Here is a 16,985-nt window from a genome sequence, read left to right as displayed (position 1 = left end):
GAAACAATCAACACGCCGTCAGCTGTAAATTACGAAGAGTTATCTCGCGCGCAAGAGCGAGATAGCACGCTACCTACACTCTACAGCCAAGAAAACTTAAGTTTCAAAACAACTACGCTACCTAACTCCGATATCAAGATTGTATGCGAAACTTCAACAAAATACGTTCGGCCGTACATTCCGCAAGACTTTCGACGCGCCGTGTTCGACTCCATTCATAGCATAAGTCATCCTGGAACAAAAGCATCAAGAAAACTCATCGCGCAAAAATTCTTCTGGCCGTCAATGAACTCCGACATTAGCGAGTGGACAAAAACCTGCATACAATGTCAGCGAAGCAAAATACAACGACATACATCGAGCGCCGTGTCGACATTCCCACAAGTCGATCGCTTTCAACATACACACACCGACATCATCGGTCCGCTGCCTACAACAGCGAGTGGTCATAGATACCTACTTACTATGATCGATCGCTCGACAAAATGGCCAGAAGCTGCACCGCTCACCGACATCACCGCCGAAACCGTCGCAAGAGTATTCTACGAACAATGGATAGCGAGATTCGGGTGTCCGACTACAATAACAACCGATCAAGGACGCCAGTTCGAGAGTCAGCTGTTCGTCAACCTAACTCGATGTATGGGAATAGAAAAAACCCGTACAACGCCGTATCACCCGCAATCTAACGGCATGATCGAACGCTGGCATCGAAGTCTCAAGAATTCACTGAAAACAAGACTCATCAACAGTAATACATCGTGGATCGACGAGCTACCTACAGTTTTACTCGGACTACGCGCCGCCATACGAGAGGACACCGGAGTCAGCGCCGCCGAATTAACCTACGGCCGTAACCTACGTTTACCGGCCGACTTCTTCAAAACAACATCATCATCGAGCTTAGATCATACCTACATCGAGCAACTACGAAAAAACATCAACTCTCTCAAGCCGAAAAACAATGTACAGCGCCACGGTAATCAACGCAACATCTTCATACATCGTGATCTACTTACGTGCGAATACGTATTTTTACGTAACGACGCCGTAAGGAAACCACTTCAAACACCGTACGACGGGCCGTACAAAGTTCTCCGACGAGAAGAAAAATACTTCGTAATACAACTACCCGATCGCACAGCAACAGTATCCATCGATCGTTTGAAGCCCGTCTACATACTGAGTGAAGATTACCTCGGCGAGTCAACGAGCAATGTACAACAGTCACCGGTAATTACCAACTTACCTAATACCAATTTACCTGTTACCTTACATTCACATACCAATAATTTACCTCAAAATACCTTATTACCTTTACCCGTTACCTCATTACCTTTACCTGTTACCTCACAACCATTACCAAGTGCAACACCGATCAAGCAGAAGTTACCAGCAAGTCCAGCACAGAAGACAACAAGAACAGGCCGTGTCGTCAGACTGCCGGTACGCTTCGCTTGAGGGGGAGCACTGTAGCAGTACCTACGTTCGTTCGCCGATGAAACAAAGAAAACAACGCGCTCTGAAAAGAACGCACGCCATCTTTGTATACGTTCGTTATAGAAGATGAAACACAGAAGAAAATCGCTCTGCAAAGAACGTACGTTCGCATGACAAGAGAAACAGCTGTCCGTGTAATAATACCGGACATGAACCGGCCCTGAAAAGGGCGTTTTTCTAATAAGAATTCTTCATAACATCTTCACAAAATGGCGGCACTACTATTATTACCGGCGCAGCGACGAGCAGCAGCGAGACGATATCGGAATGGCGCGCGCGGGCGAACTGAATTCGCGGCCTTTTTTTTTTTTTTTTTTTTTTTCGAATGGGTCTACGCTACCGGCCCTGTGTGAGAGGGCCGTTTCAGCTTCGTCGGTAAGGAGACTGCCGTTTAGCAGCCTTGAGGTTTAGTTTTTCGAAAGGGGTCAGGAGACCCCCCGTCACCCCCTAGTGGGCGACGTAATCCGGATATTGGGGAACAACGGATAATTTATTTAGGGTTGGTACTAGGGGTCCGACCCCGGCCGCACACGTTGATGTGTGAAGCCGCTCGCGCGCGTAGCAAAACCTAACGGCGTACGAGTGTTTATCGCGATAGAGTAGCTCTGGTATTTTAATCTATTTGACTAGGAGGGCCGGCCCTCCCCCCTCCCGCGTGCGGTCGGGTGGACGCGCGCGCGATTGTCCTTATGTCGAGTAAATTGTCCGCAGTATTGATAGAGCTCTCTATATCAATGTCGCGAACGCGATTAATGTTTAGGGTGCCTAGTCTGGCGGAATCCGAACTCGTTCCCGGTCGCGGGTTCGGTTCCGTGTCAGAGTCGGTCAGTACGTCTGTACGTGTGTCCGTGTTAGCTGTAAGACATCGGAGTCGACGCCGGCGCCGTCTCCGGTGCGTGTGTAACGCGGGTGCGTGTGATTTGTGTTTACGTAACTGTACACAGTACGTTACGTATTCTGTTATCCTGTCTACTGGGTCGGCTAAGATATGCTTAGGCCGTTTATGGGGATTCCTAAACGTATTATAATTGACGTCATAATCAACTGCCCCTCTAACTAGGGGGTTGGGGTGAACTTTGCCTCTCTCAAAGAATCTTTCTACAAGTTCTTTGATGTGGGCTTTAATAGTGATTAATTCGAAGTCTCTATGCAGGTCGATGTTCCTCATATACGCGGGTGCTCCTGTTGCCATACGCAGGAACCGGTTTTGGACTCTCTGTAGATTATTCATCTGATCTTCACTTATGTGTGCGAAAGAGACACACGCATAAGTGAGTATTGTTCTAACACAAGTTTTGTATAGCGTCAGCTTGTGCCTTAAGGGCATCTTACTGCGTGCATTTAGTAGTGCGTATAATTTGTAGAGTACAAATTTCGCTTTTCGGACCGAGTTTTTAATATGTTTACTGAAGGTCATCAACCTGTCTAGAGTTACTCCGAGGTATTTAACGTGGGTGACTTCCGGAATGATGTTCCCGTGCAGCCTGACAGGCTTCAATCGGATATTTGTTCGGCAAAACTGGATTGCTTTGCTTTTTTCGGGATTTACCTCGATTCTCCATTTAGAGAACCATTCACCCAGCTGGGTGACGGCCTCTTGGAGCCATAATTGGGCGTTGCGGATGTGTCTGCTGGCACAGAACAGAGCTGTGTCATCGGCAAACATGGCCCTATGCACCCTAGGGTGTCGGGGGATATCTGAGGTGTACAGATTGTATAGGGAGGGCGAGAGGACCGAACCCTGAGGGACTCCGGCCTCTAAGTCTCTTAGGGAGGACAGTGCGCCTTCGACTCGGAAGCGAAATGTTCGGTTTTTGAGATAGTTACTGATAATCAGCACTAAGCTGTCGGGTATGCCGAGCTGATATAATTTGAAAATTAGGCCTTTATGCCAGATTTTATCGAAGGCTTTTGCGATATCGAAGAATACGGCGCAAGTCTTTTCTCGGTTGTTCTTTTTTTCAAGAATGTACTCCGTTAGGCGGTGTACTTGGGCGGGGCAGCTATGGCGTTCGCGGAAGGCGTACTGCTCATCTGGAAGGAGATTTTTCTCTTGGATGACGTCTTTAAGACGTTTGAGAATTATTCTCTCGTAAACTTTGCCAAGGGAGCTAAGGAGACTGATTGGTCGGTAGCTACTGGGCTTCGCCCGGGGTTTCCCCGGTTTGTGTATGCCTATTACAATAGCTACCTTCCAGATGTCTGGGAATGAACATCCTATTAAAAGGGCGTTAAAGATATTCACTAGGAGTTGAATAATTTCGGAGGGGAGCATTTTTAGAACTTTATTTGAGATGCCGTCCTGTCCGGGGGCTTTTTTGGCATGTAAGCCTTTAATGATGTCTTTGACCTCCTCTGAGTCCACCGGTCTTAGTGACTCCGTTGGTGGTCTCGAGAGTCGGTCCTCCACCTCATTTTCGACAATCCTAAGGTGCGTAGGGTCAATCGGGAGGGTACTTGGCCGACACTGTTGTTCGATTGTGTCGGCCAGAACTTCAGCTTTGTCTTCATCTACCAGTGCAGGAGGACGATTTGGTCTGACAAGAGGAGGCATATCGCTCTCCGTGTTCTTTTTAAGGGCTTTCGCGAGGGGCCAGTAGGCCACGTGTGAGGGCTTTAATTCGCTCAGAAGTCGGTCCCATCTTTCTGTTTTGCGTTCTTTAATCTTGGACTTTACTTCTCTTTCGAGACGACGGAGGGCTTTCCGACAGTCCTCTGACGGGTAGCGATCATAGGTGCGTTTAGCCGCATTGCGGAGTCTGATGGACTCCTTTATGTCGTCCGGTAGGGGCCAGTGACCTTCATGGTTCATTGACACCTCCCGGGACGACTTTTCTATGGTCGCTACCAGGTGGTCGGTCAAGTCGGATGCGGCCGCTATAGCGGCTTCGCTACTAACTATGGTGTCTGGGATTTTATCGAGGTGAGTCGATTGAAGGTTTTGGATGTTATCGGCTAACGTTTTGTAGTCGATAATCTTTTTCTTTACGTTATTGAAACGGTTAGAGTTACCTATTGTAAACTTTACCGGTCTGTGGTCTGAGTTAAGCTCGGAGAGTGTCTCGGCAGAGATGTCGAGAGAAACATTTTTGCACAGCGCTATGTCTATAGTGCTAGGGTTTAGAATTATGCCGCTTCGGCGGTTGCAAGTGTCGAAGCGGGTGGGGTTTTCGGGAGCGATAATAATGAAATTGAGTAAGTCGGCGAGATTTGACAGAATCAAGCCGTTTGAATTGTTATTTACGTTGCCCCACTCTGTGTTTTTACAATTTAGGTCGCCGGCTATGAACACGGCGTTGCCTAAGTTGAATAGCGCTTGTAAGTCGCTAGGAGGAAAACTACTTTTGCACCTTAGGTAGGTGCTGGCTATTATGATTGGCTCATGGCCTGTCATACTGACATGACATAATGAAACCTCTAACGCCTCTAAGGGAGGCGGCTCGAGAGGGACGCAGTGGAGGCAACTCTTATAATAGATAAGAGTGCCGCCTTTTGGGGCTCGACTTCTGTCGTTTCTTACTAGTCTATAATTAGCAATTTTTGGTGTTTTCATGCTAGGTTTTAAGAACGTCTCCTGCACTAGTAGGATGTCGACTTCGAGGTTTTTGACGAATTCACGGATTTCGTCACCAGAGTCTCTAATGCCGTTCGCATTGAACGACACTACGCGTAGGGAATGAGGTTTTGTTCTGCCCGGGGAAGCCATTAATAATGGACGGTGGTTTGCGCCTTTATTGCGTCGACAAGGCGGGCGTGGGTGATTATTGCTGCTAATCTGTCGTCAAACGATCGGGCAGCTCTTATTTTTGCGGTGAACACTTTAAGTTCCTCGCGATCGATGTCCCTGAGGAAGTCTGCCGCATAGGCAAGATTCTCGGCATAACTTGTCTCAGGGTACGAGGTGGGAGGAGGCAGCGCCTTCACCACCCGTTTTGGTGGGGGAGGGGGAGGTGCCACCTTGGCTGGTGGGCATTTTCAAAAAAATGTGTACCCCTGGTTTTTACCTTGTCCCTTGACTTCGCTACAGATTATTTGTAAAAAATTACATACTTACATTTTGTAATTTTAATGTAGGAGCAAAAACAAGTTTTCTTTTATTAAAATACATTCACGTTTGTATAAAATTTTATTTAGTATGAGATTTATAAGGGTTTTTAAGTACCGAAACCTATTAAATTCACCTGTCCCCTTCCCAGAAGTTGTAACAAAATCTTTAATAACTATTTTTTTTCTTAAAGTAAGTTACTTAAAAAACATATGTTAGATTCCTAAATACTTAATGTATCAATTGAATGTCTTGTTATTGAAAAATCTAACATAATTTAACTACAAATTAATTAAAATTATAATCATGAAAAAACAACCCGGCCGGAATGTTCGGTTTAGTGACCGTTTTTTTTAGTTTTATAAACATACTACAAAAATATTTTCGGCACTAAATGATAGCACTATATTTCATTGTACATCGAGAAACTTCAATTTGAATTTAGCAGTTAAAAATCTGCTACAAGACGCGGACGCAGGTTGGGTGGTTCTTCAGGAACGGTTTATTTGTTCAGATAAGTGACCATATTTTGTAAGCATTATTATACTTTCTCCAACTGTTTTTACTGTTAACACGTTGCAAAATTAGCTTAGTATTTAGTAAAAAAAATGAAATTGTGATAACTATTATCGGTTATTTACAAACACTTTAAAAGTAAAAGAAAGTAATATTACGTGACTTCCGACTTGTGACTTTTCGTATGGTCACATATAATGGAACGGACAAGTCACAACAGGCGGAAAGCATAAGGCTTAGTTCACATTTTAAATAAATTATTTTTTTATTCACAGATTTTATTAAGAAAATTGGTGATTTTTAAACTGGTACGATTAACGCACAAATATATTTTCTATAACTTATGTGTTAAGGTGACGCCGCGTTAAAGTAAAAAACCGTTTTGGATATGTTTTAGATTGCTAGTTTTCTATGAAAGGCCGGCCCGGCCTCTCACAGAAAACAAGCAATGGAACAGCAAAAAATGGAAAGGGTGTAAGCGACAAAATAGTTTTGTCGCGTAATTTAAAAACCATAAATACATTTCATATAAGCTATGGGCAAATTAAAGTGTATGCTTGAACCAATCCATGTACATTTTTGGAAGCTTAAATCACTCTCCTCTGTAGGGAAAAATAGGACTCCTTTTTTTTTTACACAGGTCTATTTGATTGATTATTCTGTGTTATAAAAGTTGACCAATCGTGTTATGCTATGAGTAAACCAAAGACAAAGACATGATAAATACTGACAATGAACTTTAATTTCTTAGCTTTAGTCATTGAAAAATCGATATCGCTACAGCCAAATTATCAAGGCGTCGCCTTTACTTAACAATAACAAATATTTAAAATTTAAGTACCTAAAAGTTTTATTTTTTAAATAATTTTGATTTTATTTCCACTACTTTTCTATCAGTAAAGTTGAAAATCATTTTGTGTCATTGATATTTTTAGATTTATAGTAACTAGACATCGGATTATATGCATTTGCATACTTGCATATGCAAATGCATATAATGTCACTTTTTAGGCGATAGTGCATATTTTGGCAATTTTTCGTTGATAGTGCATATTTCGGTAGTTTAACTTCCATGGGCATTAAGATTGCAATCGGAAAATGTTGGTAGAAAATTATTATTGGCGTATAATAAATAAATAAAAAGTCTTTATTTCAAGAAATTAAAAATCCTGGATTTTATGAAATTATAAAAATTGGCGCTTTTATTAATGTCACTACCGGAAAAGTCTTAAAAAAATAATAAATTTTAATATTAAATGACTTTTGATTGTGCATATTTTGTGCATATTTCGACCATTTTTCGTGCATATTTGCATGGATATTTCGGCACTTTGATCGTGCATATAATCCGATGTCATTAATAACTTAGGAATTCGTAGAAATGTGAACACATCTTTATGATTATGAGATGTTCGTCCCTCTAATTAATGAAGTTAAATCTATGAAATCAAAGTATTTTTTACTTTTATAAGTAGTGCAACAATAAAAATGTTTAAATAAAAGGTTTTTGTGTTATAAAAACTTCTTTAAATATGTTAAATATTACTTACTCATGTAAAAAAATGAAAAATTAGCTAGTGGGTAGGTCACATAGTCACACAATGGATTAAAAATAATTGCTACTCTTGTTGATCCTTGAAATTATCTACATTTTTTTTAATAAACAATTAAAGATGCATTTCACTAGATTAAATTAACGAAGAAATCCATTTATTGCTGTATTTTTTTGTATTAAATTATATTTTACATTTAGTCGCACAACGGAATCTGTTTCGTCGAAAATTCGATTTTGTTTCAATAATATCAGAATAATATAACGTTTTCAGCGTTCTTTTTAACTTATTCCATTAGTTCAATATTTTTCCTTGTATATGACATTCAAATAAAGGTAAATAAATGACCTTAAAAAATATAGACATATTTTTGCAAGGGTACACGTTTTTTTGAAAATGCCCTGGTGGGGGAGGAGGAGGGGCCGCCTTTGTCCGGGGGACCGGGAGGGGCTCCGGTTTCGGGGGGGGGGGGGGGTCCCCTGCTGCTCCATGCGTTTACAGAGGGGAGGGGGGCAGGAACAAGGTTCTGCCTGGGGGGAGGTGGGGGCCTCTTTGGCCTTGGTGCACCTCGCCTCTTTTGCTTGGGCTTGGGGGCGCATCTGCACCCCCTGTAATTGGCCGGATGGCCAGAAGACTTGCACAGAACGCAGCTGGGAGGTTCAGTCTCCTCAGCTGGGCTTTTGCGGGTGCAATCGGCTGTGCCGTGGTCGCCTAGGCACTTGACACAGCGCGGTCTGGCGAAGCAGTTTTTGGCTGAGTGCCCGTACAGTTGGCAACGGTGGCACTGGCCTTTTCTGAGGGGGCTCAACTCGTATGCCAACAAGGTGGCACACAGATTTAATGTTGAAAATTGCTTTCCCCTCGGGGGTGAGGGGGAGGGTTACAAGTACCATATTGTACTTGTATTTTTTGATCGGGTGGTACATTCTGTGTACCGCTTGGACGGGGAACCCCTGGTTAAGGAGGTCGTCTTTTACAAGACTGGGGTCGATTTCTTTGTCGATCCCTTTTATGACGGCGCGTAGGACGCGCTCAGAGCATAGGTGTGGTATCCTATTTTGCTCTCTTGGAGAAACTTTGACAGTCTGCGGTGGTCCGCAGGAGTGGCGACCTGCATTACAATGCCGTTGGGGGTGGAGTGGGCAGACGAGAAGCTGATACGCTTCTCGTTTATTGCCGCACTAATTTCGTTCCATTTTGCCTTCTCCTGTATAATAAGCGGAGGAGGCAATTTGGGGGTCGGTGGGGCCTTTTGGGAAGACGGGGGGGCCGTCTGGGAAGACGAGGGGGCCGTCTGGGGGGACGGGGGGGCGTCGGTCATGCTGTCAGTCTGCATGGGGACAGCGCGGGGTGATTCCGGTTTGGGGGCCGGGCCCTCCTTTTTATTTTTGCGTTTAGCCGGTGTGGTGGCCGGCTGGGAACTGTCCTCAGAGGAGGCGCCATCCGAGCGCTTCCTCTTTTTGGACTTCTTAGACTTCACTTCCGTGAAGTCCCCTTGGTCGTCGTCCACTTCCGAAACCTCAGAGCATTCCATCTCCGAGGTCTCGCTTTCAGCGGACGAGGTGGTGGTGGTGGTCTCGGATTCCGGTGAAGCCGGCGCCGAGGAGTCTACATCCGAGCCATCCGGTGAAGCCGGGGACTCGGTGTTGGCGCTAAATTCTACCCAGGCCTCTGAGGCTCCTGGGAATTTAGCCTCGAGAAAGGCCAGGAATTTGTTAATAATGGATTTCTCCATTATTAATTAAGCCTGGCTATGGGCTCTGCTCTACTTTTTAAAACGGTTATTTAATTTCCTAGCTAATTACAACCCCGCCCGCATCACGGGAGGGGAGGTGTGTTTGCGCGGGGGAGCGCAGTGGTGTGTGCCTATTTCGTTCACTCTACTTACAGTTTTTACAATCCGTTCCTCGGACGCAGGAACGCACCGAAAAACACTAACACTGAACACAGACACTCAACACTATATCGGTGGAAAAGTGATACGATAGAACACTTGGCCGCGGCGGAACGATATCGATCGCGAACGCGGCGGTTTGTACGGTCGCGGCAGCGGGCGGTCCGCAACGACGCGGCGGATGACGCAACGAGCGCCCAGGGCGGGCCCTGGCGGAGAACGCGCGAAACAGGGCACTCGATGCCGGCAGTCCCGAGAAGAAGACCTTTTTTCTTGACCAATAATTCACTACACTTATTTTATTATAGTGCGTTACACAAGGAAGTCGGAAGGTGGGAGGTCTGTTCATCGGACGGAATCCGAGAGCAGAGTGTGAATATGAATTCGCGGCCCGCGAGAGCCCATATTTATACTCGGGCGATGCCAGCGCCGCGAGCCGCGGTGCGTCCAGTTTCCCGCGCGGCAATCGTAAAACCGTGTAAATATTTCTTATTCGATTTTTTTCTCTTTCATGTTTCTGTAAATATTTTATCTCTTTCTGTATGTCCTTCTCTAATGTTGTTAACCAATCACAGTTAACCTTTAAACATTCTGTAAATTACTGTAATAATAATAATAATGTAAAATTTTGTATATAAGCAGCACAAATCTCACAATAAAGCACTTGAGTTCACCACAGTAAATCGAGTTTTACTCTTTACTCCTCCGACCTCTAGAGAACTCTTAGAGAGACCAACCGGTCCTCTAAAATATAATATAATGTCGGTCGATTCAGTAAAGTGGTAGACGCTTTACTGAAACTTTCTATGGAGTTTTGGAGCTTCTTCTTCTTTTGGCGTAAGCCTCCCCATTTAGGTTGCTAGCGTAGATCAAGGTCGTCATTATTCATTGAACACGACTAATATCGGAACATAGCTGATGCCTGATAGCCGTAATAATGAGGGATGGCGTAAGGATAGACACTTCTAGATTTTCAATTGGTTCCTCACCGATCTGAAATTATCTGCAGGTTGGCATCACTGACTACATATAGGCTGTGTTTCAAAAAAATATCAGTGTACTGTCAAGTGTGACATAAATCAAAACATCTTAAACCTAAGCGATCATTGGCCTAAGCGATTAGACTAGTACACTGGTAATAGTTTAGGAACACGCTGACATAATAAAAACTTGTCAAACTGAAACTTGACAACTGAAAGAGTTTTGGCGGGCATGTCACTTTCAAACTTCTTCTACTTTTTATTGTTGGTGTGGTTTTTATTAATTTTTCCCAAATGGTGGTTTTTGGGTTTTTTATATTCATTATTGGTAAAATATTAGCCATTAAATATCCGTTATCTTGCACAAGTGCAGGTAAGATGTGTTGTCAAAACCAAAATGTAAAATTCCTGTGACATTTGGTGTGAATATCGGTAAATATGGCTATTTCTTCCGTGAATTTTAACTAAAACATCGTTATAATAACTTTATTATCCTATTCATTGGAATATTATTGCGTCTTTGTCAAGTTGAAATGTATCAAGTTTTACATTCTTTTGCCCAGTTTTGTAGCAATTATTGATGGTATTACCGATAGTTGTCTACCCATACGCCATCTAGTTACTAAAATGGAAACTGTTTGACAATCAAATCTATCTTACTAATATTATAAATGCGAAAGTATCTCTGTCTGTCTGTCTGTCTGTCTGTCTGTCTGTCTGTCTGTCTGTCTCGCTTTCACGCCAAAACTACTGAACCGATTGCTATGAAATTTTGTACACAGTTATTCTAGAGTCTGAGAAAGGACATAGGCTACATTTTGATGTGGGAAAATATCTTATTTCCATAAAAATATCGATGAAAATTACTTCGCATTGCGCGTGGCCAGCGCTCATCCCGGGGGTCCTGGGTTCGAGTCCCGCAGGCGGAACAAAAAGTTTTCAATGTTCCTGGGTCTTGGATGTGTATTAAAATAATATTTCAAAAATCTTAAATATATTTTATGTATAATATTATAAAAAATCCAGAAATATATCGACGCGATGCAATGAACATTTTAGTTCTAATACGATTCAACAGATGGCGCTTTTTTTTTTACTCCGTTGTAACATAGAACTAATCATACTTATTAGTTATTATGTTTTTGTTTATAGTTTTTAATACGTTAGAATATTATGTTTAATAATATTATCACTTGCTATAATAATAATCAATCTATCTGATCTTATAGAACTCCTACTGCATTTCTAAGGAGTTCGAGTGTGTTGTGTTGGCCTATATTCCATCCAGAAAATATTTTTACATTTTAATTCTAATATATGAAAACAGATGGCGCTTTATTTTTTACTTCATTATTATAACAGAACTAATCATACCTACTTTATTATATATTATTGTTTTTATTCATAACTAGCTGTTGCCCGCGACTTCGTCCGCGTGGACTTTAGTTTATAGTGCGCGGTGTCAACAAAATTTGTGTCAAATTTAAAAACTTTTTAAAACCCTGGTAAGTGGTACCCCTCTTAGGGCCGCGCAGCGCGCTACACCGGAATGGCAGCGCTGAAAGTGCTCGCCTCGCCGCTGCCATTCCGGTGTAGCGCGGCCCTTAATTAATCAAAATACCCAAAAACAGCTGTGCAGTGTGCACATAATCTGTACTAATATTATGAATGCGAAAGTATCTCTGTCTGTCTGTCTGTCTGTCAGTCTCGCTTTCACGCCAAACGCCAAAACTACCGAACCGATTGTAATGAAATTTTGTATACTGATAGTCTAAAGCCTGAGAAAGGACACAGGCTACTTTTTTACTGGAAAAAAGGGTTGTAAGGGTCGTAAATTTGTTCAAAAAATTCATAATGGCGTTCATATGGCGCCGTGCGTCTTCTACATGGCGCTGACGCTTGCTCAAAAGTCTTTCTATAAGAGGTGGTATCATCTTACATTTAAGTCTCGATTTTTTTCGATTGTTATATCTATTCTACGGTATTAAATAACTCAGTACTTTATCTGTGCAGGCAGTGACGTAACCTTAAGACCAAATTTCACCAACGACTGTTAAAGTTAATGCTCGAATTAGTATCACGTTAGCTGTTTCGTTTTTCATATGAATGAAAGAGAAGACAGGATATTTTAACAAGCTGTTAACACTAACAGACGTTGGTGAAATTGGGGCTAAACCTATCAATGATAAATAGTTTATGGGTAAAGTTGTGTAATTGGGGGGCTAAATAAGCTTTAAAATTTGGCATAATATATAAAGTTTAACATACAAAAATGAAGTACTTATTGTTTGCACACTGCACAGCTGTATTGATTTAAGGGGTACCAGGGTTTTTTTATAAAAGCTTTTGACACCAATTTTGTTGACATCGCGCGCTATAAACTGAAGTCCACGCGGACGAAGTCGCGGGCAACAGCTAGTTAAAAATATAGGAAAATCCCTCATTAGTATCCCTTAGTAGTCTGTGGTTTTGTGATGGCTGTATGGGCTACGCTCCCTTTGCCTGTCCCGACCGGGACGAATTAAAAAAAAAAAGTTGCGGTATTGAGTATTGACATCAGAAATCAGAAGTCAAAAAATTAAGTTTTATTTCATAATTGCCCCGTGTATTATTTTCCTCTATGTTCTTATTGCTGTTGGTTTGCTTGGATTTAATTTATCCTTGGACAATTTGGAGATAGAAAATAAAAGTATGTATCATTTTCTTCATAGAGATTTTCTTCATCATGTTTAGCGGTTTAAGTGAAAACGTTTATCATTAAAAAAAAACTAATCTACAGTCGTTTTTAAACATTGTTTGTGTCATGACTCATGTGTGAATAGAAATTCCATTCCATAGTAAAAATAATTGTGTAAGTACCTACTTTGTGTTTCATTCTGAAACACAAAATACAAACAAACCATTGATTAAACTGACTACCAACTACCCACCACTCAGCAGTGTAAGGAAATATCAATAGCAGCAGACACTTCATTCTGAAACACAAAATACAAACAAACCATTGATTAAACTGACTACCAACTACCCACCACTCAGCAGTGTAAGGAAATATCAATATCAAGGAAATATCAGCAGACACAGACTACTTAGGGATACTACATATGCAGCAGAACTGAAGAGTAACACACCGAGATACGTAGTATCCCAAAGTAGTCTGACACCGAGTAAGAGTGGAGGTATTTTTATTTTCACACAAAATCCTTATTGTTTTATTTTTTGTCTTTTGTAACATTTTATTACTTTTTTAACATATCATCAGCAAAGGATAAAACATTGCGTAACTATGACAGCTGTTCACAAAATATATTTTTTATTAGTATGAGGCTAATACATACATACAGCCAAACCTGGATAAGTTAGAGTTGAAACGTCAAGGGATTACAATTTCATTCTCGCTCATAGAGGTTTCTCACTAACCCGAATTTCTCGCTTATTCAGGTACAAGGTTAGAGTTTCTCTCTTATAGAGGTACGCAGAAATGACAAGCCAAAAATTCATGCACTAGGTATGCATTGAGATGGACACATATGGAGTTACTATTGCCAACAAAAAACATGTTGCGGGTTGGCATTTGAATCACGCATTTCGCATTATAGGTAGAGAGGGGGGAATGGTGGCATTTTATAGGGGTTAGTTACCCCTTTCAAATGACACCTGATGTGTATCTAGGAGATGCATAGATTTTTTTTAATACGTGTGACGGAACATTATTTTTTGTTAACATGTCTATAAAATTAATTTTTCACTATAGTTACGTTTTATTTTACGCGTAATTTGTTGTAAAACGTATTTAAGTGTCATAAGAACAGTATATAATTCTTAGGTAATTAATTATAGCAATGTATCACTCCGTGCTGGCCCAATACGACTTGGTTGGGTTAGGTTAGTTGGGTTAGTTTTTGTGAACCACCCAGAAATATGAGCCCCGCGTAGTGGGGCTCCGTCAACTAATAATTCATTGAAGCCAGTTGTTATAATATTATATATCTATAAAAAATATAGGGGGTGCAATTAAATCTTTAGTTAGTTTCAGGGTGCAAATAAGTGCCTATAATTTGTTACGCAAGGGCATAATAGGGCATTGCATTCTCGCAGATGCCCGCAACATCGGAGCTGTTTATTTACAATATAAGACATACTTTGAACCGAGTTTGCCCACACCCAAAAAAGGACTAATTTTCTCGTAAGTCCACTAATTTGGTTGTTTTATTAAGCATAACCTCAAAAACTAAAAAGAAAATTTCTTGTTAACTACTGATTTCCTACTTTCCCCCTTCCCTCCCCCTCCTCTCCCGCCCCCTACCTATAATGCGTAATTCAAATGCAACCCCCATGTTGCACTTGAGGAATGAGGGGGGAGAGAGGTGGGGCGTTGATTATATAGACATAGGCTATGCCGTACAAAATGACAGCTACTTTTTTATTATCATATTTTTTTTGTGACGATTTAAAGCGCCGCGGTGAGCGTACTGTGAACTAATTACATAGAAAATGACAACCGCCATTTGCAAAATAGTAGTTCCAAGTACACTCAGTACTGCTTTCACATAGCAATCAGCGCCAATATGGCGACTTTCAAATAGGAACATTTTATTGATAGCGATCGCCGGTCCAGTGTATTATAGAGGTCAGTGGTATTGCCATATTATTTTAGTGTGCGAAAAGAACCTTGAGAACCAAATTCAAAGCTAATAGCATATGAGAGTTATGTTTCTTTAGTTTTTATTATTCATAGAGGAAAAGCTATTTATACTATCTATTTCTTCTGCCCTTAGAGTTTTGCCATTTATCTTTTAATTTTTTTTTATTGTTATAATTTCAGAAAATTATGAAGGTGAATTGTTATTAAATGAAGAGTAGTATGTTGTGGAGAAACAAGTGAACAAGTGAGCATGGAGCTACCTATATTGGAGACTAAGAACAGCCATATTATGTTATTGGATTTGTTGCCAGGTAAAATTTTATTGACATTTCTGACAGACGACCTCTGTGGCTTAGTTGGTGGGCTGTTGGTAGCTCAAGCCAGGGGTCGCGGGTTCGAATTCCGCCGACGGAACAAAAATTTTTCAATTCAAATTCAAAAATCTTAAATATATGTATAGTATAAAAGTATTAAATATATTTCCGTTTTCTGGTACCCGTAACACAAGTCCTTAGCATGGGGCCAGCCAGACTGACGTGGTGTGAAGCGTCTATAGATATATTATTATTATAATATTATTTCACATTACTGATCTACTGATCTGTTCTGCCTTGTTTTGCCTTATAAACCCGCAACTCTGTTCAAGACTCTAAAATTTGTTTATCGCGCAGGACCGTACATTTTTCCGGGATAAAAAATATCATATGTCCTTACCCAGGACTCAAAGTAGCTCCATACCAAATTTCCTCAAAATTGGTTCAGCGTATTAATCTTGAACTAATAACAGACACTTCGGTATTTATTATATTAGTAGTATGGATTTGTAATTCCTATCATAATAGGCAATCTCTTGGTGTTATTTTTGCATTAGATACCTCTCAACTCTTTTATTTTTTTATTTATTTATGTTACAGATTCAACTACTATTACTACAAAGAAGACAAACGCCATCGCTGACAAGAGTGACATAGACAAAAGTGGCATAAACAAATATAATAATATAGACGAAAAATGTAAAATTAAAAGTGAAAATGAATGTTACATAGACATAATTGCCATAAATGGAAGCTATTCAGACAAACATGATATTGAGGAGAGTATTGTCAACAGAAGTCATATTGGAAAGAGTGGTATATACAAAAGTGCCAGAGGAAAAAGTGGCATAGACAAAAATTTTATAAGTAAAAGTGCCATAGACAAAAATGTTGTTAGTAAAAGTGGTATAGACAAAAACGTTATAAGGGAAAGTGTCATAGACAAAAATGTTGTAAGTATAAGTGGTATAGACAAAAATGTTATGAGTAAAAGTGGCATAGACAAAAATGTTATAGAAGAAAGTTGTATAGACAAAAGTGGCATACAGAAGAAATTCCACTGTGATATATGCGGGAAAGCCTTCAAGCGGAGCACATACGTGACAATACATAAGCGGATACACACAGGCGACAGACCATACGAGTGTGACATCTGTGAGGAGCGTTTCCGGCATTCGAGTCATCTGACCACACACAAGAGATCACATACGGGTGCCAAGCCATACTTCTGTAGAATATGCCCAAAAAAGTTCTCACACAGCAGCAGTTTACTCATGCATACTAAAACACACACAGATCTCAGGCCGTTTTCCTGTGAGGTATGCGAGAAAAAGTTCTTTAGACGTACTGACCTCAAGACCCATCTCCGAATACACAGTGGAGAGAAACCGTACACCTGTGATATATGCGAGAAAAACTTTAGGCATGTGAGTCATTTGATAAAACATAAGAGAACTCACAAAGGAACTTATATATTGGGTGTGTGAATGTGTTAGTAAAAATAGAGGAAACCAAGTAAATAAATGATATAATATGCGCTA

At 41.0% G+C, this 16,985-nt stretch overlaps 1 protein-coding gene across 7 annotated transcripts; it reads left to right on the top strand.

Annotated features, from left to right (window-relative positions):
- Positions 1-13,039: 13,039 nt before the first annotated feature.
- LOC121738129 (zinc finger protein 90-like) lies at positions 13,040-16,985 on the top strand. Of its 7 annotated transcripts, none has more exons than XM_042130010.1 (4): positions 13,040-13,177; positions 15,311-15,441; positions 16,045-16,304; positions 16,455-16,985. In XM_042130010.1, exons 2-4 carry the CDS (start codon positions 15,381-15,383, stop codon positions 16,929-16,931), a joined length of 798 nt encoding a protein of 265 aa, XP_041985944.1. In that variant the 5' UTR covers positions 13,040-13,177; positions 15,311-15,380; the 3' UTR covers positions 16,932-16,985. The 7 variants fall into 7 exon arrangements, with proteins under 7 accessions (XP_041985944.1, XP_041985941.1, XP_041985943.1 ...); XM_042130007.1 differs by adding an exon at positions 14,584-14,671 and having other exon boundaries at positions 13,041-13,177; positions 16,045-16,985; XM_042130009.1 differs by adding an exon at positions 13,927-13,933 and having other exon boundaries at positions 13,041-13,177; positions 16,045-16,985.

The sequence above is a fragment of the Aricia agestis genome, chromosome 22 (assembly GCF_905147365.1).
Source record: "Aricia agestis chromosome 22, ilAriAges1.1, whole genome shotgun sequence".
NCBI classification, from domain to species: Eukaryota; Metazoa; Arthropoda; class Insecta; order Lepidoptera; family Lycaenidae; genus Aricia; species Aricia agestis.
Note: the sequence above shows the minus strand (reverse complement) of the source record. Positions and strands in the feature narration are given on the sequence as shown.